This window comes from Echiichthys vipera (genome assembly GCF_963691815.1).
Source record: "Echiichthys vipera genome assembly, chromosome: 3".
In the NCBI taxonomy this organism is placed as follows: Eukaryota; Metazoa; Chordata; class Actinopteri; order Perciformes; family Trachinidae; genus Echiichthys; species Echiichthys vipera.
This window is the reverse complement of record NC_139828.1, coordinates 7,403,544-7,431,516: the sequence shown is the minus strand read 5'-3', so window position 1 is coordinate 7,431,516 and position 27,973 is coordinate 7,403,544. Positions and strand designations below refer to the sequence as shown.

At 41.6% G+C, this 27,973-nt stretch overlaps 1 protein-coding gene across 1 annotated transcript in view; it reads right to left on the bottom strand.

The window, feature by feature from the left end:
* LOC310966420 (glypican-5-like) overlaps positions 1-27,973 on the bottom strand; it is a gene marked incomplete at its 5' end in the record, with an annotated part of 52,465 nt that overhangs the window by 21,714 nt on the left and 2,778 nt on the right. Inside the window, 7 exon segments of the mRNA XM_083940119.1 lie at positions 4,079-4,199; positions 14,239-14,361; positions 14,983-15,042; positions 15,244-15,425; positions 17,208-17,390; positions 20,044-20,591; positions 26,385-26,546. Of these exon segments, the coding sequence (XP_083796245.1) occupies positions 4,079-4,199; positions 14,239-14,361; positions 14,983-15,042; positions 15,244-15,425; positions 17,208-17,390; positions 20,044-20,591; positions 26,385-26,546 (1,379 nt within the window).

Below are 27,973 nucleotides of genomic sequence, written 5' to 3'. Positions count from 1 at the left end.
AGGATAGGCGACTGGCTACACTAATAGAATCCCATTAGAGGACAAAGCCTGTGTAAAAGCCAACCCACTGCTGCAAAGGTCTAATTACCACATAATGCAAAATTGGGACAGTGTAAGATAAGAAGAGACTGAGGGACAGACACATATAAGGACAAACCACAAAAACACAGCTGATGAAATAATTTAAATTCCAAAGATGCTTCATTGTCTTGTTTCATATTTTGTTTCTCCTCTAATTATAGCTGTGCGGGTGTGTAAATGGCACACATGACAGGCATGAATAGTTATTATTAAATGCCGTGCATTAATGTGTGCGCCTCAGATAAAAGACTTCCCCCCGCATAGTAAGCACTGGGGCAGGCAGCATGAAAGAAGCACAGCCCGGGCCCTGGACTTCTAAAACTTGTTCAAAGGCAGTGAGAGCTCACAGTGTGTATTTACACACAGGGCTTGTTTGTGTGCAAAGACTTGCGATGTCTAACTTTATCAAAATGATGGAAAGACTGCACACCCTTTGGAACAGAAAATAGTTTGCAATGCAGATGAGCTGTGTTATATCTGGCTCTTTGGTTCATGCTGTGGTCTGTTAGCGTTGCCGTCATCAATTCACCGGACATGCATTACAAGTCTGAAAACATTGCTCTAACTTTTCCCTTCCTCCTAATGTTTGAGTGTGTGTATGTGTGTGTGTGTGTGCATGATAAAGGAAGTCTCAATGGTCTTTAAATCAAAGAGTTAAGGACATGTATGGGTTACGCAGAATTAATGGGCCAGAGAAAGCAAATCTCATACATAAGTGATTACATGGTGCATGTGTGGTGGTGTGTGTTGGTGTACATGGCAGTGGGGGTTGCTGACTTGGCATTTCCTCCACGTAAATGCAACATGATTAATGGGCTCACCACCAAAATTAGACAGAGCGCAGAAAGAGCCTCAACAGCAAAAAAGAGAAAAATAAACCCAAGCATGTCCCGTCCTATGATTCTTCTATTAATATTCCAAAACCACCGGCACTTAACAGAATTTATCAAGGTTTCTTGACAACAGTTTCCATTCATGCTACACCAAATGTCATGTCATCGGTATCTCTAATTACTTTCCAACTGATCTTACAAGCATGTGCCGAAACATGTCATTATCACTTTCATGTTTATGGCTAAAATAAAGAATGAGTCTGGTGATATTCTGTAGTTAAGTTACTTAAGTTACCAAAAACCGACAATAAACGTATCTTTCTGCCTGTGTATCCAAAGTTTGACACAGCTTAGTCGTCTGTGTTAAAGAGCTCCATAGTTGTCCATAAAACTAATCAAGACCTGCAGCTATAATATGTTTCTAGCACATCAATTATGACACTGACAACACTCCCAAGCAAAAGTAGTAATAATTCCTGTTTTACCTGTTTTACCCAGTGGCATTTTTAACAAAAAAGAGAGAAAGTAAGTATATATTAATGACTCATAAGTAACACACAGTGGCTGGGAATGTCAGAAAGTATCAACACTTTTGGTCCCATCCTGCAGAATAAAAAATGCAGAATATTGCCAGTCTTAAGCGCTGTGCTTAGCGTATTCTTTGCAATGGGAGCGTGGCATATTTACAATATGCTACAAATGCCAGCAGCGTGGGTGGGCGCTGAGCACTGCACGTATGGAGTCTTTCTTGGGTTGACCAGAGTTAAAAAAATATTCAGCTTTGGAAGAGGATCCCTTTTTACCCAGCTGTCCAATCACAGTGGAGGAGGGGCGGGACAAATACCACAAAGACCAGCTGTCACAGCCTATATGTACAAATGCTAAACAACAACAACAGTGGAAGATAAAAGAATACTGTTGGCTACATTGACCGTGGTCCGTCCTTTTCCTACGTGCTTCAACCTTCCCTTCATCCAGAGCAAATACTCTTGTGCCAACATTTTGCCGTCTCATAGCAACCAGATGCATCCAAAGCGTATCACCTCAAATCACACTCTCATGCATTCCCAGCTGTGCATTTGCAGAAGAGCGCCTGGCGTTTTCAGATGGAAAAGAAATGCTTTGGTGAACACAGGGCCTCATACTTTGATGGCTGACACACCAAACGCTTCACTGTTGACTTCTTCGCTCGTTTGTCTGGTTTGCCATCTCTCAGTATGTGTTTACTTGTCTGCCTTCCTGCTTGTCTGTCTGTCTGTCTGTCTGTCAGCTTGTGTGACTGTCTCAAAAGGGCCCCAAAAAACAGCCACATGGTGCTTAGTGCAATCATGAATCATCACTATGGATACCCTTGATGTTTCATTTCGCGGAATCATATTCGCATGATTTTATGAATCATTCATGCGAATCACATTACCATATTTCCATTCTGGTCAGAGCTTTAACAGTGCTGCATAAATCCAGTTTAATTGTTGAATTAATTCATTTATTATTGAATGTTATTATCTATATCTGTTCAGAGTGCTGACATTTAAGTTTATTGGATCAAGCAGCGGTTCACACATGAGGTGATAACAACTGATAGAGAGCCAGATGAGGACGAGGACACATCACACACACACACACACACACACACACACACACACACACACACACACACACACACACACAACACACACACACACACACACACACACACACACACACACACACACACACACACACACACACACACACACACACACACACACACACACACAGGCGCGCGCGCACACACACACACACACACACGCGCGCACACACACACACACACACAAACACACACAAACACAAACACACCACCCAGACCCCTGTAGCTAGCTTATCAAACCTACATCACACTTTAGAGAAAATTCATATTTCACTATAACAATAACAGCCAAAGATCACCCTAACGATAGCATAATTAGTTAAGTATGGATATGAATCATTTTGTCCATAAAGGGCACCTCTACATGTCATGGTGGCGACTACAGAAGATATTAATGGTCTATGGAAGAGTTATGAAATCACCCACACATCCCTTTGCTTACCTGACTTTATCTACATCTGCTTCAGCACATAAGTTCTCTAAAATGCAGTTTAACAAGAGAGACTACTGCATTTTCTGCACAGTGGGATAAATGAATGCCCCCGCCCATTGAAAAAAATGTCACAGCTTACATTACTGTGGAATGGTTAAAGACAAAGAGAAAAATATACTGACTTTATCATTTGAACCATGGCTATAATGTCAGGGCCCTGTCAGATATGTACATGCTGAAATGCCTATAAGATTATGATGCTGCAGCATTATATTCATGCTGATGCAAACTTGACATTTTGGCCTGATGATAACGCTGCGAGAAAGAAAAAAATGAAAAAGTCTGTGGGGACAGATTTCATGACCATCTGCCCATTAGATTTCCTGTGTATAAGAGGACACTTTTGTCTGATGGTGCTGCTAGGAGGAATGTCACAGGGTCATCCAAAACAATGGGAGACATCCTCTGGGAAACTATTGAGAGACAGGATATTATATACATACATACATACATACATACATGGGGACGTTTAAGACAGCTTGGGCCAAAGTGTTCAAGGTGACATTCTGGCCAGGAGATCCCCAAGCTAACCAAGAATCATCACCAGGGACCACAAATACCTACATGAGGGGTGTGGGGTGTAACGCTACATCAATCTGGATTCATAAACCAATATATGATGAAGTGAAAATATCAATAAAATGTGCCTTAATTATCTCAATTATCTTGAAATGTTTGTTTTCAGCTTAAATGTTTGGAAGAGCTCAGTAATAAAAAAGTGTAAAATCCTATTTAAGTTGCTTTTGTGTGTTGATCAATATAACTGATTAAATTGAATTGGCATATGATATCTCATATCTATGACAGACTCCTGAATTGAAACTAATCATAATCATATTGTTGCAGACTCAGTGATATCAGCAAATATCTTAGCATTGTCCAACGAATCGATTTACAATCGTAATGTGATAAAACTTGTGATTTACACTCCTAATATCAATCAAGAAAATAAGATGACTTGCTCTGGAGGGTATTTTATTACATTAAATGTTGTGTGCCAACATTTACCTCACCTCTATTTCTCATTTGAAGTGTTCGTACCTGTGTTAGCTGCTCCAGCTTCTGTTTCGCCCCCTTCAGGACAGGATCTGTATTACGGACGGTCATCTCTGGGTTCTCCTTCTGGGCCTTTAAACTGCTGCCAACCACGCGACCTGCATAACTACAGGAGAGCAGAACAAGAGAGACTTTAAAGTACTGACTGTCCTAGTTCTGAGTGTGTGTGTGTGTGTGTGTGTGTGTGTGTGTGTGTTGCTCTCCTGCCCCAGTTTCCCCACAGTCACGATATTAGTGTGCTCAGTCAGGGTGTAGAGATTCCTTTTCACACACACACACACACACACACACACACACACACACACACACACACACACACACACACACACACACACACACACACACACACACACACACACACACACACACACACACACACACACACACACACACACACACACACACGCACACACACACGCACACACGCACGCACACACGCACACACACACACACACACACAGTAAAATCAGTTACTGCTGGTAACTGAAACAAAGATATAGACTGTGATTCAAACAGAGGAGTCACTTGAGACCTTCAGCTACGGTGACATTCGTTCATATTCTGGCAGACTGATGTTAATCTTAATCACCTTGCTGAAGTCAAAGAGATTTTATGAAGAATGGGCTGGAACATGATTCATTCAACTCCATAAAATGTCTCTTTAATTAAAAAAAATGAACTGTATTTGACTGCTCATACTTCTCAACTTTTTACTAAGTACGTTTTTAGGGTGGTATTTTTTTATGGAGTTCTGTGGTATCTATATTTTAATTCTAGTGATGTATTTCTAATGGTTATTGGACTGGACTGGCCTTCCAGCACTCTCTACACAGTGAGTGAGGTATATGAGACAAATTTGGGCTTTTTAAACTAAATGTAATGTAACCTGTTACCAGCTGTGGATGTGTCGGATCTGTAACCTGTCCTACCTACCTTCTCTGATAGCTACTTTTTCTGCATATATATTTATAAAATAACAAATTTAGGGGGGCCAGATTGTGGCGATGAACATCATAACCGACTTTGGTCCTCAATCACTGATGTTTCTTTCTGTTGTGGGCTAAAAGTATCACATCATTTTGTCCATGTCACAGTGGGCAGAGCAAAAGGAAGATGAAGCGAGAGAAATGCAAAAGAGAAAAAACAACAGTTCATGAGTCATATTTTTCCAAGTCTCCAAGTTCCAAAACCTTTCCTAGCTAATGCAATCAGCCACCAACTCAGTAACCACTAAGCCCACACCCTCGAAAACACAAACACACTCTGGCTATGGCAACAAGGGAAATGGATTGTGGGAACCAGAGAGCAGCCGTATGGTGTGTGTCAACCAAATTAGAAAAGATACTTGACTCATGCCAAGATATGGTGTCGTGGTGAAGACTCCAGCCTCTGGAGCCGTGCTTACCCTGCTGGTCTGGAATCAGATCCCACCAAAAACCTTAGTCTGATGAAATATATGAAATATTGAATTAAGTTTCTCAAGTTGATGTTCTCTCACTGAGCTTGTGTTTTCATGCATGTTTTTTTTTTATCATCCTGATAAAAAGTTCATATCCTGATTAAAGTCTTATTAAAGTCAAAGTGTTCCAGTCCTTTAAGCCTGACTCACAAAGCAAGTTCAGCTTAGTCTTTTAGTGTTTCAGCTTCATTGAGCCTGACTTTGGCAACCCGTTATGACTGGTCTCACAGAAGTGCTTATATCTGCTTATGTCTCTGTGAGATACGTTTTCCAGTCCAGCTTTAAGCAAGTTCACATTAAATATGCAGCCGATCACACACACACACAACATCGACAGATCAAGAGCTGCATGTTTAATTCAAGAACGGGTGAGACTACGGATCCTCATGGGAAAATTAGGCCTTCAGAGAGGAAAACGAACCCAGCACACAGCTATAATATACTGTACATACAGAGACAGAACAAAATAACATAAATTAAACATTATACTGCTCATACTTTCAACATATTCAGTAGCCTAGAGTGGGTATTGTATAATTACTACTAGTTTTTCCTCTAATGTTTCATGATGAGATGCATCGGAAAGGGTTACTGAAGAAAAAAAAATGCACTGTAAATGATTAAACATAATAGCTACAGGGAAAGAGCAAGAACACTATGTACATTAATTAGTGGGAGCTTCTTTTCAGAGTGTAAATACTACTCACATTTTTTAAAGATGGATTTATGGTTGACACAAGGAGTTAACAGACGCGCCACTGTAGTTATTTGCTCCACAGGTTTTGATTTATAGTTTGACGTCAGATATGCCTTGTTTCTTTACTCAATGAGATTATAGATACATTTTTGAGGAGGCACGCATCAGCTACAGTAGCCTTAAGGTGAAGTTGCAGCAGCTATGTGTGTAGGAAAAACATTACACTTGAGATTTTCTATTGCCTCAAGTGCTCAACAAGCGTACAATGGGCAACACTGAACCAAGCGTTGATGGAAATACCGTGAAGGAATCTGATATCTGTCTATCATATGTGCTTCACTGGTCCTGCAACAAACATGGTGTATAAACTGGACCACTTGATTTATTAGTGTGTGTGTGTCATTTATCTTTCATTTTTATTTTTTCAAATCCTTAACATGCTCCAGAGGAAGATATTCACACGCCACAAAAAAGTGAGCAAGCCGCCTGAATCCAGAAGGCCTGGATTAAATTAGCTGGCTAAGCCGCTAATCCTATGAAGCAGAGCACATCTCATCGGATATCTTTTGTATTTGCAACATAGACAAAAGGTACATCTCAACCACTATCACCATGGAAACTGCTTACATTGATTACAAAGATGCACCAAACGATCATACTACGCATCCCTGCTATTCTTTTACTGTATGCATGGTATGAGACAGCATAGTTGATGAAAACAGGATATGAAGCCACATGTACTGACATGCTCAAAACAATGTTTGAATATCCCATGTAATAGCAACAGGATATTGGGCTACATGTAAATGCATTAACACATGTGATGAAAGGTCCAACAACCTCCCCTAACAGCTTCATAAAATCCACGGCAGTAGAAAGAGCAGAATATGAGAGGACAGAGGAGGGAAAAATGACAGGGGTGAGGAGGGAGGATGAAAAAAAGCTCAATTAAAAACCACACACTGTGCCCCAGGGGGAAATCCCAGGATTCCTCAGACTCCAGCAAAGATTTCTGGGATCAGTGTCAACTCCAATGAATCTGCTACACACCCAAGACTGGCAACACCTTGCAAATGTTCTGCCAAAGTCATGTTTTCTTTTCTATTTATGAATGTTATAAATGTGTCTTTTCATTAGTAACAATGAAGTCATGAGTGACAGGCAATTGGTTTTACCTTTGTGATTGTACTTGCCTTTTTACCACAACGCCGTTTGCAGTTACACTGACAAATAAGCTAACTGATACATATATAAACAGACACACACACACAGAACAAAGTCATTCGAGACCATTATCATTTTTATATAGCTTTGAAGTTATAGAGTTTGTTTTTTAAGCAGCGCTGCAGATCCTTTCATAAGACCAGTTCACCAACAATAAACCAGTCATTCCTGGTCCAATCCAGAGCATTAAAAGATACTGCACATACAATATGGCAATTCTCCCACATTTGTAGATAAGTTATCACTGAGGGTTATTGTGTGTCTCTCAGTAAAGGAAGAACAACCAACCTAATCATCAAAAAAGCAGTGGTGGCCATTGTAATTATCTCCAATAATTAATCCAAGAGTTTAAAAGCAAACAGAGTCTAAGTGCCTATGCTGGAGGCAGAAGGATGCTTATAGATTACATCCCTATAATCAGAAACTGAGAGGAAAACAACTTTAACACTTTTCATACAACTCAGGGGGAAACTGTTTCTGTGCATCTTGTTGCAGCTAGTGAAAGTATCATATATGATATTGAAATTTACATTTCTTATTGAGAGAGACACTGAGGTTTCTATATTTTGTGACCTCAAATACTGGTTGATATCAAAACCAGTATTTAGCATCTTGCGGGTAATTAAAGAGGATTTGTAATTTCTCTGTAGTTAATTGAACAGATTCAGTGACGAAGTATAATAGTGTATCGTCTGCATAAAGAGGTATTTGACAATCAAACATGAAAGAAAAGTCATTCGCATGAAAACACTGAACACCTGTTGTCTAAATCATCTACAAATAAAATAACCTGTAAAATGGGGCTAGTATTGACTCTAAAAGCAGATTGATGTGGCTTGCTCCAAGAGGAATGCCCTCCAGCTGTTATTGATTAGCAATTCCAGGATAAGTGACATGTCGGACAACAATATTTATTAGGGTCACTGCAATCTCCATGGCAAATGCAGAGGGGACCACATGAGCCGATTTTCATGACTATGACAATGCAAGATGTAATGGAAAGATCAATTATTACTGGGCTGTGGTCTGTTATGATTGGTGCAATAGAAGGAAGAAGAAGTGATTCATTCTGGTTCACCCATCAGCTGTCTTTCATCTACAGCCTGGCAATGAAAAGCAAAACAGGGGAGATGGACCCAGAGTTGGCTGTATGCAACTATTTGTTATTTGCAGGATGAGAAATTCTTCAAACACAGCAACAGCAGCAACTAAGCACTTGTTGAAAGCTGAACAGATATCCTCACTTAATAAATAACGGACATCACACATTACGACGGTAAAGAGGCGGTAGCTTTATTTGTTTTCAGTATTTCCTTTCAATAGTATTAAGTTCAATTAAAAGGAGTGTTAAAGCAGAATGAGCAATATATTATATATAATTCTATATAATAGAATATAATGTCTGTTCAGTTACCTGTGATTACCATTTGGCAATTGTACAAATATTCTTCGTCACTTTCAGTAATAGATCACAGCTTTTAGATTATGCTTTATATTGAGGAGGAGAAGAAGATATCATCAGCATCTGCACATCGAAGACATTTCTCACATCCAATACACGACATCCTGCTGAATGCATTGAAAACTGTCGGTGCTATGAAAGAGCTACTGGCCAGATTACAGGCTGTCTGGATTCTCTGTGTGTTTGATGAGATGATAATATTGCAGAAAGCGTGCTGCCGATGACACCGGAGAGTGACACTTAATAAGATCCAGAGAACGGCAGATAGAAATCACCAGCGCCACAATGACAAAGCTGCTCTGCTGTAGCCCTCGGTTACTGCAGGGTTGTTAACGGTAACGCTTAAAGTGACTGTGGCATGTGCGAAAACACACGCTCTCACACACTGACAGTGAAAATGAAATTACATGAGATAGAGATCTGATCCTAGGGAGGTGTGTAATTATAAGAGTCACAGCCTGAATTGTAAATCTAGCTGCATTCCTGGGGAGTCATTTACATAGCTCTATTACACACACACACACACACGCACACACACACACACACACACACACACACACACACACACGCACATGCACACGCACACGCACACGCACACGCACACACTATACTGACACCTGAGGCAGATACCTGCACTTTGTACAGGACATGGAAACGATATGCTGTGGTTTGGATAGGTTTGTAAAAAATGACTCAGCCTCACTTTCTCTATCCTTCATATTCCTCTTCACACCCTCCGGACAATTCTTTCTCTGCCTTTAAACAGAATTTCCCTGATTCTGTAAAGCATGAATGTCTGATTGACACATTTTAATGCACTATATATTCACACAAAAAACAAAGTGATAGGTGTGGCAGGTTTTTAGAAGTGGAAACAGAGGTAATGTCTTATTAGTCTGAATGGTAATAAGATGCTTCCCTCTTCTGGAAAAATTCAGCTATTACAGCTCAATCTGACCACATTAGTTCAGTTTAATCAGTTTAAATAAAAGCAAAACACACACATGCATACTGTTTAACTGTAACTGTTGTGAATATTCAAGCAAAGTTACACAAAATATTCAAAATGACACAATTCATCCTCAAAGTGTCATACTTGCACTATATTGTTCAGAGGCCAGTCAATCAAGAGTTCAGACATAATCAACATCCCGCTGATTATCATACCCTCTGGATTTCATTTGTACCATTTGCCCATTGCTCGATTTAAATCAGAAACATTCAAGGAAGAAGAAAGGGCCGTTGTTAATTAGCTACAGATGGAGGCTGTGACATTTACGGATGAATCCGAAGCCGCTGAGTACAGCTGTGACTTTAAATGTCATTTATCTAAATGTGTCATAGTTAGTTAAGTTATTGTCCACACTGCGGAAATTTGTCTTTGGTCTCATAAGAACAACAAGCAAGATGGCAACAACAACAACAACACTTACACACAAACATCACATTCAAACTCCCTATTGAGTGAATGAGAGAGATCGTTTGACAGCTTCTTTCCTAAGCACTTCCTCGTACATACAACTTAATTGTTTCCGTCTCATCCCAATGGTTTTTGTGGCCAGGTTTACTATTCTCTGCAGCTTGCTTCTTCCTTTCATGTTTAGATTGCCGTACCACATTGCCATGTTAGAAGTTAAGATGCCCTCTATCAGGTTCTTATAAACTGTTTCCATAATATGCTTGCTCACTCTAAAGGAGTTGAGCTTGCGTAGTAGGTGGAGACATTGATTACAGGTTTTAAAAATATAATTCAGGTTGCAATCAATATATGTACCTAAATATTTGAACTCGTTTACTACCTCTACAATTTGTTTTTATATGATATGGAACAGATATATTGAGTTTTTTGCAGTTATTTTGTGTCTATTGTGATGAAAAAGCATATACACACACGCACACGCACCCATGCGCACACACACACACACACACACACACACACACACACACACACACACACACACACACACACACACACACACACACACACACACACACACACACACACACACACACACACACACACACACACACACACACACACACACACACACACAGTATATTGTACATTGTATAAGGCCTGATGCTTTTCTGCTGATGCCCTCATCTGATCAGTATGGCATTATTTGTGTATAGGCTTTAGTAAACCAAATAAAAGCATTGTACCTGCCACATTGTGTCATTTTAACGGTTATTCTAAAAAGGGTTTTACCTGAATGCATATATTGTTATGGTCCACTGTTGTCGTACTCTGTGCTCAGTGGACCGTCCAGGAGCAATTGAATGCTAGTCCGCTGCCAATTGTGTCCTGCCGCCTCAGTTGATACACAACTTAAGGCCTTCAGTTTGGGTTGGCTGCTGATAGCATTGTTTACTCATGGGTCTCCAAATTGTTAAAGTCGTTCAAGGTCACTCACATGTGGTTGTATTCTGAGTATTTTACATTTTGTAAACAGATTGTAGATTTTGTACACTGTTGCTTTTCTAATCTAATATGAGAGTTAATTTAGGTATTTCATCTTAAAATGTTTGTTTAGGCATTTAGACTTTTTTCTGTCCGCCCACTTCCTGCCTCCTGTGCGCCAACAGGAAGCACCGTCATGTCTCTGCCCTTATACCCCCGCCCGCGGCGCTCATCCTCCCCTCTGATTGGTTAAACTGCAGCAGGGAGTTTTGCAGTTGATGGGAGGATTGATGATTTTAATGTTCTCACATGAAGGTATAAAACCTTTTGGGAGGTGCAATGATTTCAGGGAGACACTTGAACACACAAATTCTTTGCCCTAACCATCATGGTCTTGTTAACTGGGATCCGTATATAAAAGAGAGCTGATAATCTGCTCTCCTGTCCTTTATCCTGCGCTCTCAGACGTTCTCATCATTCTCTGTCCTTTGCCATCCATCTTTCCTCCTCACATACACACTCTCTCAGCATAGACATTTGTACGTTAAGTGGGTCAGAGGGCAGCGGAGATGAATGGAGGTCTGAATAAAAGGATGGAGGGATGAATGGATGGCTGAATTAATGAATGTACGGGCGGATGGGTAGATGCAAGAGAGAAGAAGATGTAAAGAGGGTCAGAGGGGCACAGACTGGCAGAACTCCAACACAGCGTAACATCTCTTCTCCTCCTTTTAATAAAACCCGATAAAGACAGTCTGAGGATTTTAGAATATTTTACTCACAAGACCTGTGTTTATCGTATGTAGTACAAAATGTCTACAGCCTGCGCATTTAAACTTTTCTATCTGTTTAAGATGTGACGTGCAGGATCCCACGTGTGCTTTCGAGTGTTCCTCCTTCATATGATTATTAAATAAATGGGTTTAATGTCAAACGAAAGATGAGAGGGTAAGAGCAGGTATTTGGTGTCGAATGTGCATTTGGCAATTCATTTCAATTTAGGACTCAGACTTAATGCCTGAAAACACTTAAAAAGTTCAGAAACCACAATGATCAGAGACCTTTTACCTTGAAACACAACATTCCTCCTATTCAAAAGACATTTTATCTATTGGGATTGATTTTCTTTAGAAGCTGCACAGGCCGCCACTTTACTGCAAAACAGACTTCTGCTTAAGAAGGCTCTAATTGTTTCCAGTTTCCTAAAGTACCTTTATTCATTGACTTAAGGCAAAGTTTACAACAAGATAGTCATGATACGGTAGTATACTGTAGTCTATAGAGTACAGTCAGTAATTATAACTATGGTAAATACAATTCAGAGCTATTCTGATGCCTGATGAAACATATTATACTGTGTACTTTTATCTGTTGCCGTCATGTAATTTTTATTTATTTATTTATCTATTAAACTAGACCAATTGTGACATTATCAAGGGTTTAATCATCTGCATTTTTTGAATGCAAAATGATCAGTGTACATTGCAGATGATTTAGTGTAATGAGTATTTTTATACGCAAAGACATAAAAATAGATCGAATAAAACAATATATTTAAAGGGGATTCGGCCTCAATTCTCCTAAAACATCATCAGAGGTAAAGAAGCTGTTACATACAAGGTTTATTGGCCTTTACTGAAGCACTGATGGTGACAAAACAAACAGTGTCTGTGTGTGTGTGTGTGTGCGTTTCTTTGTGTAGGATGTCCTTGCAAGACTGAATGAAAACCTCCTCCAACTGATGGTTTGTGTGTGCGTGTGCGTGTGTGTGTGTGTGTGTGTGTGTGTGCGCAGCGAGATGTCAGATGATCACAAATATCTCATATTCTGTGTGTGTGTTTGTAAGCTGGTACGTGTGTTGGAGCGTGTTTGTGTGCACGCCTGTGAATGTGTGTGTAGGTGCGTGCGTGTATTTGTGCTCATTTGATTTGTTACCAGTTTAAGCTGCCAATGTAATCACCATGAGAAAGACTCTGGAAACAAACTCTCTAACCTTCACAACCCTGTCAACCCCCAGCCCCCCATCCACCCTGGCAACTATTTGGAGCCACACGCACACGCACACACACACACACACACACACACACACACAGACACGCACACACCCACACACGCACACACACACACACACTGCACTGCAATCATTCTGACTTAAAACTAGACATGGTTCTGGATGACTATGCAAGTGGAGGACTCATTGCTCATAAAGTTCTGTTTCAGATAAATGTAGAAAATACAACGGCGAGCTTCTCAACAACACCTCAGGAGGTTTAACTTTGATATCAGGCTGACCTAAAGTAACAAAAAACCAATAAACACCAGTGAGGCACGGTTGGGTAGACGTGAAATCCAAGGTGGCACTTCACATCTGTTCTTCACACCTACTGGGTTGTCTTTTAACCTTGAATTGTGACTAGACGCTACAGCAGACTGGTACAAACATACCCCATACTGTACATCAATATTGCTGCAATATATTAAAGGAGCAGTTGCAGGTTTCGGTGCCTTGCTCAAGGGAACCTCAGCAGTGTGTGACTGGAGAGACGATGAGATCTGAGAGCATCTGTCGATAAGGGCTAAAGACAGATTTCATCAGAAGAATTAAAGGAACAGTAGTAGACTCTGTTGTTTATGACCAAATGATGAATTGGCTATGTGACCGGGGTGTGATCCTTGGTCCTGGCCTAAACCAAACAGAGTATTTCCAGTAAGTGAGAACACGTCTGACATGGACAATCTCCAGTTGTGTGCTACACGTGTGAAAGGGCAATTAGGTTAATGGCTGCACCTGATAAGTTGGAGGTTGAGAGTTCATATGAACGGCCTATGAACTGTGTTTCTTTGTACGTTCTTTCTGGGCAAAAGATAACTTTGCTACAAAGTAATGCATCAACACGCTCACCTCTCTACGACGTCTTGGCCACTCCAGCATGTGTGCTGCTCGACCTCCATCTCACTTTCACAAAGCATCTCTGGCAGCTCTGAGAAAAACCACTGGTACCGCTGGATAGAGCCCTCAAACTCCCTGAAAGAGAGAGTTGTGCACACTTGAACGCTTGTGTTGTTGGTGGTTATTAAGAGTAAGACCAATGTACTGTATTTGTTCCAATTTAGACTTGTCATGTCCAATTCCCTCTGAGATCCCTTCTGATAGACTCGGGTAGGTTACTGAAAGCAACACAGGGGAAGAGACAAGCTCACAGCACTGCTGATAATGACTGCGTAATGAGAATCTGATATGGAGGTTTTCATTTAATGAGTTTAGTTTATATTCAAAGTCCCACCTTTAGGGAATGGCTATATGCTTTAGGAGGAATTCCAGTAAGGATACAGAGAATTAAAAGTTCACTGACAAAAGCTGCGTTGCACTTTATTGGTCTCATGTTTGCACTGAATCATTCTAACAGATGTTTTAAATAACTGTGATATACATATCTGTAAGTCCCGGGGAACATGTAACAGTTAAATAATAATGTTTCTTTTGGCAATGACTCTTCTTTAAAGGGCTAATAAATGGAAGAATGGAGTAAATTACTATTGCAAAAAACAGACATTAACAGGTGATATAGTGTCTGTAATATTTTTAATTTAGTTATGGAAAATTGTCCTTGGATATTAATTCAAAGTGCACTAGAGATGAATTTACCGTGACATTTTTTTCAGGCTGCGACTCTTGTCTCCTCTGGAGCCTTTAAGAAGAAATGACCTGGTGGGATATACAAACACACACACAAGCACAGAAAAAAAAAATATGAATTGATTTTCTCTGCTAGGACTGAAGGTCAACTGTACAAATAACCTCTACTTTGTCTCTTTCAACATTTAATTTGCCATCTGAGACTCAATTCTAACTTGCCCCAGATATTCTGACCTCTGACAAGAATCTCATCCGATGTATGAAACTCACCTCCGGGACTGTGGCTGCAGACGCTGATGAGCAGCCCGACCCACTGAGGGAGGCGATGTCACATCTGACCTCTCTGAGGTTACTGATGTAGAAGGGCTGACAGACGCTGTATTGTGTGAGGTGATGGGACTGGCACTTGGCACCATGGGACCAGCTGCCTGGGGTCCACACACCTTCTCTACCTGAAGAAGAGACGGTTTGCAGGGTAGTTTAGTGGCGTGCAAGTGATGTGCATGGAGCATCTCATATCAGATGACTTCATCACGTCAGAAATGTCTTCTTTTGAAGAGAATTTAGAATGAATGTGTTTCTTTCAGTAGATTCAGTAAGGGTTGCAATAGAGAGGAATTACACGGAGGCAGAAACTGGATGTTTCAACCATCTACAGCTAGTTATGTGGATGTCTCTGCTTGCTTGCTATCTAGTTTTCATTGACTGTCAGTAGCAGAATATGACGTTAGGGTGTTTCAGCTGACTCAGGGAGCCGTGTCCTTTGCACTCTGCCTTTCATAGTTGGTAGCTTATTAGTTAACGTGACGGTAACTAGAAGAAGAAGAATTCCTTTATTAGTCCGGCATGGGGAAATTCGATTTTTTTTCGATCTTTTATTATTATTATTCATGTTACACACACATACAGGCCTGAAATACACACACATACAGGATCTACATACATGCAATTAATGGAGAGATGATGTTAGAGCGAGGAGGCTGCCAGTGACCAGCGCCCCGGGCAGTTGGGGATTCAGTGACTTGCTCAACAGCCTACGGTTCCCAGCCAAGTCAGCTATTGACTGAGCTACTACTAGCTACTCCGCCGCAATGCTTTAATAATACTAGAGCAGCCTCACACCAATTTTTAATTCTGTTAGTGTGTTTATTTTCCAATGAAACACAACATAAATATATATATATATATATATATATATATATATATATATATATATATATATATACCGGTATTTTTTCTTTTTATTACATCACAAATACATTTTTTACACGTTAGCTGATCCCCACAAACTGTAGAAATATTACTAATCTATTTGTACAAAATTTAGCAGCAGGAAGTTTACCCTTAAAACCCAACACTGTGGAGCACAATAGCATTACAGAGGCTGGTAAAATCAGTTTTCTTGACAGTGCTCTTACTTATTTAAAGAACTTTCTGCTGTCTTAAAGTCCATGTTGCAAACATCTCTTCACTATAAATGCTGCACTTACACACTGCTAAAGGGTTAGGGGTTAGCATGCTTATAATGAATAAGAAGCTTAATCAAATATACAATTAAGTGGTATTTTCGTATTAGCCCAAATTAGCAGTGTGATTATGCTTGTGCATGTTTGTTTACCTCTCAGGAATCTACTCTAAGTCCACAATGTTCTCTCAAAGTTGGATGGCTACTCTATTTCCCCCTCCAACAGTGTGTGCATGCATGCATGTGTTTGTGTGTCGTCTGTTTGTCCAGAGATTAGCCACAGAAACTTTCTCATCACTCAGAACCAAGCTGCATTCTGGGTATCGGTTGTCCCGCCAACCGCAGTCTTTGTCTGGCACTGGATCTGTATTCACACTGACATACGCACTCGCACACACACAGACCGAGGGGAACCCCAGATTCTCTGAAGAATGAGGCTGTTTTTAGCCCATCTAGGTACAAGGCCTTTGTGAGGAGATGCAGCCAGGCTGAAAGAAAACCCACGGCCTTCCTCACTCTGTGTCCAAAATTCAAATGACTTTATAATTAGGACATATGAATAAGGATGGTTTAGCAATCTGTTACTGATCCCTTTTTAGTGATTGTATTTTACAGGGGCTCATTTAAGGGGTACCTTAGTATTCAAACCTTGGGCATCGACATCCATATTCCAAAATGTCTTTTATGCAACAATTTAAAGTGCAGAGAATATAAAGCAAACCACACTTGGATTCATCTTCCCCTCCATCCCATCATCCCCTCTGCTTACTGTGGCTGTGACGCGTGGTCCGTGCAGCTGAGCGTGCAGAATAGCATCATTCACGTGATTCCGGATGGCTAACAGAGCGATCTCCATGCTGTTGTGGTTGCTGCTGGTTGCTAAAGCAGCAGCTAATCGTTGGAGCAACACCACCAAACTCCCCCAGTGGGCGCCAAGTTCCGATACACCCACCTAGAGTAGAGAGGATGGACAGAAAAAGAGAAGAAATGGGAATAGTGAGGAGAGGAGGAGGAGAAAGGGGGCACAGAGGTGACACATGTGGAAATAAGACAAGGAGAAAGGGAATTAGTTTTAATGTGACATTTTAAATGTTTCTTAAAAGATGGTAAACTGGCTTAGGTGTGCTGCATTTATTCATTCATTCATCTTCAACCGCTTGTCCCTGTCTGGGGCACGGGGGGCTGGAGCTGACATCGGGCGTGAGGCGGGGTACACCCTGGACAGGACGCCAGTCTATCGCAGGACACATAGAGACACACAGAGACAGACAACCATTCACACCTACGGGCAATTTAGAGTCATCAATGAACCTAACACCTGCACGTCTTTGGACTGTGGGAGGAAACCGGAGAACCCGGAGAAAACCCACGCAGACACGGGGAGAACATGCAAACTCCACACAGAAGGGCCCCAGCCTGGATGCGAACCTTGAACCTTCTCGCTGTGACCACTACACCACCGTGTCGCCCTGTTGTGCTGCATATACAGTATCATAATTCAAAGTAAATTTATTTAAACAAAATTGGATGGGAATGAGCTGATGATTGATACTAGCAGTTTCTCTCTCATGACAGGATAGTCAAGACCGAGAAGCATTTCCCTTTGTCACAGAGAGGCCCTCCCTACTTGTCCCTCGGACTTTCCTTTCCTTGACTTTGCTGCTTTTCTTCCCTTTTCTTTAAGGAGGATAAACATGATGGGAGTTGTTTTACCAACACGCTTTCTTTGCTTCCAAGAAACTCTCAAGCGCGATGCACAGCGCCATCTTCCAAGCCTCTCTATTATGGCCCGCTATTAAAGCTGTCCAGCGAATTTCGATGGAGCCCAGTAAGATGCATGGAAGACACTGCCAACTCTCTTGGCAATGCTCTTGTTATTCATCACTCTAAATCTTAATGTGGCAGTGACTTTTTGATGATGAAATGCTGTGATGAGTGATTCAGAAAAGTGATGGATAGGAGTATTACTAAGAACATTTCTACTTGCCTCTCCAGAGACAAATACTCTGAGATCTACAGTGCATCTTAAACAGTATCAGCTACAATAACAACACACACATGACCTGAAGAGAACAACATTAGATGGACTTTAAAACCTCTAAATTCTTATTTAAAGAAGCAAAACTTTACATATATATATCTAAAATAAGTTTTACTTTGCAGAAGGTTTATGGGTGAGTTAAAGGAATAACTCAACACTTTGAGAAATGTTGCATTTATGTGCTATACAACTCCCAGTTAAACCAAACATTGTCATTTTACATTTCCGTTTTCAGGATTTCAGGATTAAATCATTCATTCATTCATCCTCAACCGCTTGTCCCTGTCGGGGTCGCAGGGGGCTGGAGCAGATCTCAGCTGACATCGGGCATGAGGCTGGGTACACCCTGGACGGGACACCAGTCTATCACAGGGCACATAGAGACGAACGGAGACAGACAACCATTCACACCTACGGGCAATTTTAGAGTCATCAATGAACCTAACACCTGCATGTCTTTGGATTGTGGGAGGATTAAATTAGCACGATATAATGTGGTTATTAGTATAATTAAGAGGTGTTGGTATAGGTGTTGTCAGGATTCCGGTCCTGTCAGTCTCTTCCCTCTTCCTTTTGTGTGAGTTTGTCTCCCTCTGTCTGTTTCTCCATGCTTGTGTCTTTCCCTTTGTGTTTGTCTGTTGGTGCTGGAAGGCGTGGTTCCACCCAGCTGTGGCTCATCTCCTCATTAACGCAATGGATAGAGAGCATGATGTGACCCATGTCCGGTGCCAGACCGTATTGCTATTTCGTGGTTCGTGTCTCTTGTTTGGTTGGCTACCTACTTCATGATCGTGTTCCCTTTCCGTGTTGCGTTGGTTTATGTTAATCGTTTCTTTGTTTCTTTCGTGATAGTTTCCAGAGTTCCTGTTCCCCAACACCCGTTCTTGTTTCGTCTCCTGATCTCCACGTTTGGTTTTACCGTCGTCTTCATCCGGACCCTGTACCTGTTCTCCCGTTCCCTGGTTTTTGTTTGCTTCTTGTTTTTGTTTATTAAATATCTGTTTAAATCTTACTGGGTGTCCTAGCCTGCATTTGGGTCCTGCTCCTCAGAGTTATTCCCCACACCATTCATGACAGGTGTATTTAAAAAAAAAAACTTTTGACAGAACCGGGTTTCTTCCTGCCTCCAGTGGTTATGCTAAACTATGCTAATTGCCAACTGCCAGCTTAATGCACAGACAACCTTTCTATCAACCTTCTCATTAAGCACACACACATATTAAAACAAGGAACACACATACAAACAGTAAATACACAAACATTCAAAGTAGGCCGTATCAAATATCACTGTATTTTTTTCAACAAATACTGTGATATCGATATTGCAGTTGACTCTATTGGTGCTTTCACAAAATATTTATACATTGACATTTTTAAAACATAATCTTCAGCAATGTGGATAAAATGATGACTAAATGGGAAAAGGCAAATAGAACAGCTGTAATAGTCCGATAATTACATCGTTTTACTGCAATGCATCCTTTAAAAAGAGGAAAAGACGACACTTGTCATGACGATATCTAGTCTCATATCACGATATCGATATAATATCGTATACACTTACCAGACATCCTCTCATAATGTTGACACACAGTCCGGTACAGGGCCGAATCAGCGTCATCCCTCTGCAGTGGGAACAGTACTGCATCCTCACTAAGCCTCTCCCACACTCCCTGGATAATGTCGCCTTCTCGGTCGCATTCACAACCTCTCCGGCCAGCCTCAGCAGTCGGCTCAGTGCTCGCCCTACCCCGAGGGCGCGGGACAAGCTGCTAACCAGGAGGCGAGGATGGGGTCCGAACGGGCTCACGTCCTGCCGCGTCATCCGCAGGCAGTCGTCCTGATTGGCGGAAGGGGAGGAATAGGACTTGGGTGACACGTGGCCGATCCCAGGGTTGAGCAGGCGGCGGTAGACCAGGGGGAAAAGATCGTTGTAGAACCGACGCACGGCGTGGTCCAATGAGGAATGAGAGTCTCCAGACAGGTGGCATTTGATGTCGCTGAACAGCTGGAACACAAGGGGGCGGCAGTCAGACGCCAGAGCAGAGTAGGCGCTGTCGAATAGAGTGCTGGTCAGGTTAGATGTGAAGGACACGAGGGACTCGAAGGTCTCTGGAATGAGAGAGAGGACAGACAGAAAGGGAGACAGATTTACATGCTATTAAGTGAAAAACCATGATGATTAAAACAATAAAATACTTTTGATAAGATTATTTACTGCGAGCAAAGTTAGCTCATTTCTTGTCAATCTAATGACCCTTTTTTGGGACGATGTGCAATTTAAATCATCTGAAGATGAAGTTGACAAAGTGAAAGTGAATTTGATCTTATGATTGTCAGAGGATCACCTGTCATTGGTCATGACTTTGCGGTTCATCTTCTGGGAACCATGAATGTCTGTGTCAAATTCAATGGCGATGTAGCCACATGTTGGATTGCAAAATATCAGTCTGGACCGAAGTGGTGGATGGACCAACAGACTGGCCAACATGCCATCATTAGATTCTTAGATTCATGCCGCTTCTGTGTTTAAAGAAATGATATATTCTTACATATGGTTTTATATGAAGCAAACATATACAGTGTGTTATGTAACATATATACAGAGTTTAAATGTACCAATTTAGAATTAGTGGCATAACTGACATAGATAAATGTCATACCCCCACATGTGGCATTCCCATATCCGTGCATATATTGTTTTTCCTTGTTACACAAGTCTGTCTCACTAACCTTGGAAGGACTTTATCCTGATGCATGCGAGCCAAAATAGCACAAAACTTAATTCTTCCCTGAGCTCGTTTTCACTACGCTGTTATCTATAGACAGGTGATAATGAGAGGCCCAATCTCAGGATCTACTGTATTCCCTATGTTCAACATGGTCTTGTAAAGTGGACTGCACTCTTAACTGAGGCCTGTGTATGTGTGTGTGTGTGTGTGTGTGTGTGTGTGTGTGTGTGTGTGTGTGTGTGTGTGTGTGTGTGTGTGTGTGTGTGTGTGTGTGTGTGTGTGTGCCTGTGTGTGCGTGCATGCATGCGTGCATGCGTGCGTGCGTGCGTGTGTGTGTGTTTCACAGTGTGGTTGCGTGCGTGCGTGCGTATGTTTGAAATTTACCAAGTAAAAAGGATGATGTCAATCTGATGGCATCCTGACACACACACACACACACACACACACACACACACACACACACACACACACACACACACACACACAAACCGGGAGTAAAAGAGGGAGAGGGAAATCTATTTATCTGTGACTTTCACTAAGTCAGTCATACATGTGTGTGTGTGTGCGTGTGTGCGTGCGTGTGTGTGTGTGTGTGTGTGTGTTCTTAACAGCTTTGCATTTCACTATCACAGCTGCAGCCACCTCACTCTCCAAGTAAGAGCAAGTTTCCAGGAGAGTTTACACACCGGTGACATGGTATTTCTTTAAATCCTTCACATTCAATCTCTTTCTCACACAAACAGGTGAAATGAAATGAATGTGACATTGATGAGACGGTGGGGCAGCAGCAGTACTGAGTGATAATGTCTCACTTCAGTGTGTTTGCATACCCATGTCCTGGCAATAGCAACACAAATACAGAAGGCATCGAGTGACACAGCAAAGACTATTCTGGGGTCATGTGATTAGCTCTTTACCCTCTGTGATTGGATGACAGCTGCGACGAGGTAGAGAGGGCACGAGGGTCTTACAGTGCCAGGAGTAACACACGCAGGCATGCAGACACACACACACACACACACACACACACACACACACACACACACACACACACACACACACACACACACACACACACACACACACACACACACACACACACACACACACACACACACACACACACTAAAGTAACCCTAAGGGTGTAAATAGAGCCTGACTACAACCGCTCTGGGCATGTCTCAGTTTCTCTAGCGGGTTTTAATCGCTGTGCTTTGGTGAGGGATCCTTTGAGATTCAGCTCAGCTGTTGAAGAACACTGCTGTCGTGCAAAATGTATTTCATTCGTTAAGGGCTTGGTTCACCCAAAGACACACAAACAAAGCACTTTTTCTCACTTGCCGCTAAAATAGTTTAGCTGTGCTGGTAGATTTTGTTTGATTTGTGCAAGTTTTATGATATGTGGTGCTACTTTCTTGAAAAGAAACGGGTCCTATGAAAACTGTTTATGAAAAGTCATCAATTTTATCTTAAAGGGGAATGGTGGAAAACCCGTAGGCACCTATAAAAGTATGTCTGTGAGGTCAAAACCCCCATAGTCTAGGCAAGGCAAGTTTATTTATACAGTAAATTTCAGCAGCAAGGCAAAAGTGCTTTATATAAAACATTAAAGAGCAATTAAAAACATGAAACAAGAGACCATCTTGTGATTCTATCACCAGCCGGTGTAGAAGAAATGTCCCCCTCTACTTCCTAGCCTCGTACTTCTGGCGCCCTTGTTGATACCACACCAATCTTTGAACTGTGCCTTTATTTTGATCTCAACTATATCGGGCCAGGGCCGTAAAGTGGTTGTGGCCCTTCCCTACTACAGCCCCCCTTGCTCGAATCACAGCCATTTTCAAACTCTGCCTTCATCTCATCTACACAGCTGTAAGGTTTCATGACTGTATCTTACAAAATCTGTCCACAGACAGACAGACAGACAGACAGACAGACAGACAGACAGACAGACGGACAGACTGACAGACAGACAGACATATAAACAGCTGGCAAAATACTCAAGACCAACTCTATGCTAGTTCCCACTACAATATTGTTGGTGTCTCTAGACCACATTTTGCCCTGATAACACACACACAGACTCACAAGGTCAAAACAATAGAATAATAAGGTTATGGTGCAGTGTAAGAAATAAATAGTTATTTAAATTAATAGAGACTGCAGGTCTGAGAGTTTGTTCCAGATATATGGTGCAGACCTGTCCCAGATGACCTGAGAGGTCTGAAGGGGTAATAATGTAACAGAAGATCGCACAACATTACCGATAAAGTCCCAGTTTAGATCCATTGTACTGAGGTGACTGCAGTATTTTCAGAGAATGATATCTATCACAAATCTTAAGCACATAAATGTATCGGCATGGGAAGATGTCTCTTGGGATACATGAGAAAGTGTAGATATCTCTTGGGATACATGAGAAAGTGTAGATATCTCTTGGGATACATGAGAAAATGTGTTTTTGTGATATCAGTGAACTGACTCTTGTCAGGTTTTAATCATACTGTTTAAATGTCAAGTAAATGCAACACATTCTAAACCTGTCTCATCTCACTTTCTGCAGTTTGAGCCTTGTTCAGCCCTTCTTTGTGTATGGGTGTTTTGCATTAATTTTACCCATGGATGGTTAAGCCATCCGTTGGGCATAAATAGCAGAGCTGAAACGGAGCCTGAGTGCATTCAGACGAAGCAGGGGAGGAGAGAGAGTGAGAGATACAGAGACAGAAAACCCCCAGAAAAAACAGGGAGGTACATGTTTGCCATGTCTGTCTGCTGGGTTTCATCAACTCTATCTGTCTCATAATCTCAGCACACACACACACACACACACACACACACACACACACACACACACACACACACACACACACACACACACACACACACACACACACACACACACACACACACACACACACACACACACACACACACACACACACACACACACACACACACACACACACACACACACACACACACACACACACACACACACACACACAGACTGGTGAATAGCATTGAGAGACAAGTGGACAAGCAGAGTATTCTTCCTCCTATTCAGAGCAGCCCGTTAGGGACCGGCTGTTGCCCACAGCAACAACACTTTGCTGCGGATACGTACTGAATGTAAACATTCTCCGTCCCTCGCTCTCTCATTGGTCAGAAACAAAACCTGATTATCTCAGCGACGGAGAAAGACAGACAGAGAAAGAGAGCGAAGGGTTGTAACAAAGTTTTCCGCTGCTCCCTCTGAGAGTTTGCTCTCTCAAAGACTCAATCGAAACATCAGTTGTTTGTTTGGCTAGCCACTGTGGCGCCTCACAAAATAAACTGGCCTCACACCCACCACCCTGACACAAACCAGCTATTTCAAGATGAACGGACAAAGTGAGAATGGCAGGGGGGCTACAGGCACTTGACAGAACTGTTAAAACACCAAAATCAGCACTGCTATTAAAGTCACTTGGATTTACACCCTTGAACTATACACACACACTTTATCACTACTTATCATGTTAAATCCACAAGGGACATTATTAATGCAGCATAGCTGAAACATGAACACAACTTTATTGTTTAAATGCAACTAAAGATTATTTTCATTATCGATTAATTTTGGAATATTTGTCTCATTTCTTTTTCTCCAAAAAACATCAAACATTTTGACTTTTTGGAGAAAAGATTTTGAAATTTCCCAGAGCCACCTGTGGTGTTTTCATTTTTCTTATTTTGTTCAACCAACAGTCCAAAAAAGGTCTGCATGAAATGGCCAAAATTCACAATGTCATATCTCAATAACAATATACAGTATATCACATTATAGATATATTCATTCATTCATTCATCTTCAACCGCTTGTCCCTGTCAGGGTTGCAGGGGGGCTGGAGCCGATCCCAGTGGACATCAGGCGTGAGGCGGGGTCCACCCTGGACAGGACGCCAGTCTATCGCAGGGCACATAGAGACGAACAGAGACAGACAACCATTCACACCTACGGGCAATTTTAGAGTCATCAGTGAACCTAACACCTGCACGTCTTTGGATTGTGGGAGGAAACCGGAGAACCCGGAGAAAACCCACGCAGACACGGGGAGAACATGCAAACTCCACACAGAAAGGCCCATGCCGGGAACCTGGAACCTTCTCACTGTGAGGCGACAGTGCTAACCACTACACCACCGTGTAGCCAATATAGATATATGTTTCTGATAATTCAATGAATAAATAGGCTATATGAAATAACCATAGGGTAAATCCTATTTTTCTATACTTGCATTTAACAAGCAACAACTGAAAAATACTTAATTCAAAATATAAACCCAAAATGTTTCACATCTGAATTTCTAAAATGTTTTGAGTTAGTATGTGTTTGCTGTTATTCATTTAGATCGCAATATCTCATGAAAGACGATATACGATCAAAAGTCAAATCATATTCATTTGAATATGATATTAATAATATGAATATGATAATGTGAATTAAACTGTCAGGAAGCTACAGCTCGTTCAGAACGCTGCTGCAGCGACCAGAAATTGTGAGCACATTACACCAATTCTTAAATCATTACACTGGCTTCCTGTACGTCAGAGAATTGATTTCAAAATCCTCCTGCTCACATATAAATCACTTCATGGTCTAGGGCCGAGGTATATCACTGATATGCTCCCACTACATAAGCCTTCTAGATCACTAAGATCCTCTGAGGCCAATCTGTTAGTGGTTCGCAGAGTAAACTCAAATCAAGGGAAAGCATCTTTCAGTCATTATGCAACAAACAGCTGGAATAACCTTCCTGAAGATGTGAGACTTTCACCCACTCTGACCACTTTTAAAACTAGACTGAACACTTTTACGTTCACCTCAGCTTTCTGCTAAATCTTTGCACTTTTAACGTCCGCACTGTTTTTATTATCGTCTATGTTTTTATTCTCTTTGTCTTTCTGTAACGCATTTGAATTCATGACATGTTGTGCTATGAAGCACTTTGAGTCTGCCTTGTGTATGAAAAGTGCGATACAAATAAAGCTTCCTTGAATTTTTTTCCCTCCACACCTTTATCCCACAACAGACACTATTTTCAATCCGCCAGTAATCCTGCGTTTCTCTTCAGTAATGCACATGATTCATTCATATGTGTGTTCTGTAGACTACACATGCCTTCCCCCTCACCTTGGTAGGCCTTGGTGTGTCCAGCGATCAGGTACTTCAGTTCAAAGCTGTAGGATCGCATCTTCTGCTGGGTCTCGCTGCGAACGGCCGCCATGTAGGTGTCCTCCATCTTACTGGTACAGCAGCTGGGCCCGGGGTGCACACACACCCGCAGGGACTCGTCTGAAAAGACAGAGGCAGAAGAAAAAGCTTCACGCCCGTTCATATTCACTGCAGATCCATGGAGAGGTTCAATCTCATTCGATTGAAAGGAATTATTTCATGAAGTATGCATAGGTTCCTGTTAACCTTTACTCTGACCTTGCTTAAAAGGTTGTAGGTGTATTCACCAAGTTTTTCTTGATTAATAGAAACAGTGACATATCTGATAAATGATTAATACTCTTCCTCAAATAAAGACTCAGAATGAATTCCACCAATACACTTTGGGTGACTCAAAAGCTACCCAGATGCTAAAGATTGGTCTCTAATGGTGATTAGAAGATTAATTCAAATCCTGCGTGCTGCCACTGATAAACAGACCAATAAGAATCTATCTTGTTAATCAGTTAAAGGGGTAAAAAGTTGCCTGCACACCTCTCAAAGTGACCGTTTCCCAACTCCTCAAACACAGATGTACAGATAACTTGGATCATACCACACAGACTTCATTATCTGCTCAGGACGCTATTACTTTAAGATTTGCTTTCTGCTATATTAACATTGTGAATGTCGAGGACAGTCCCTTATAGTTAGTTCATCCAGTTTGGATCCACTTAGGGACCAGTTCTCTAAAAGCATTCAGAGCCCAACACTGTATGACGGCATAAAAATAATCCTTCAATGAGACCGATGGGACCTGACATGTTGACATGCACAGTGGGTGACACTTCACCACTTACACCAGAGTGTGTGGATGTGTGCGTGTGCGTGTGTGTGCGTGTGTGTGTGTGTGTGTGTGTGTGTGTGTGTCTGTCCTGAAGCAGTCTGAGTTTGGTAGACTGCTGTAAGCCAAGCTCTAAAGTAGCAGACAGAGATCAAGGGAAAGCGAGAGAGTGAGGCAGAGAAATAGGAATGGACCGTTACCTATGTCTGACCTACACACACACACACACACACACACACACACACACACACACACACACACGCACACACGCACACACGCACACACGCACACACGCACACACGCACACACGCACACACTCAAACGTTCGCTGTTCAGCGCTGGCTGACTGGAAACAGTCCAAAACTACTGTAACTCGTGCTGCATGATTCACAAACCGGCGTCGCCCTTTGTTCTTGTCTCAAAAGTATTAATTCAATTGGTTTGGTCCACTCACTGGAGATTTTCCAGAGCTTTCAGCTGCATCACATGGCGTTCATCTGCAGATGTTTGCAGGCGTTTGCTGAGTTGTCGTAGAGACAGTTCCTTTGTTATCACATGATATAAGTCTGGTATGTCAGTCACATGATAACAGGTGGTCATACAGTATACGGCGAGGGGAGACTGTAATCCCTTTCCGGTAAGTGAACCTTGTGTTAAGAATTCTTTTGGGAAAGGTCAGTAAGTTGACGTAACCTCAAGCTCAACTATTCATCAACTAAATGTA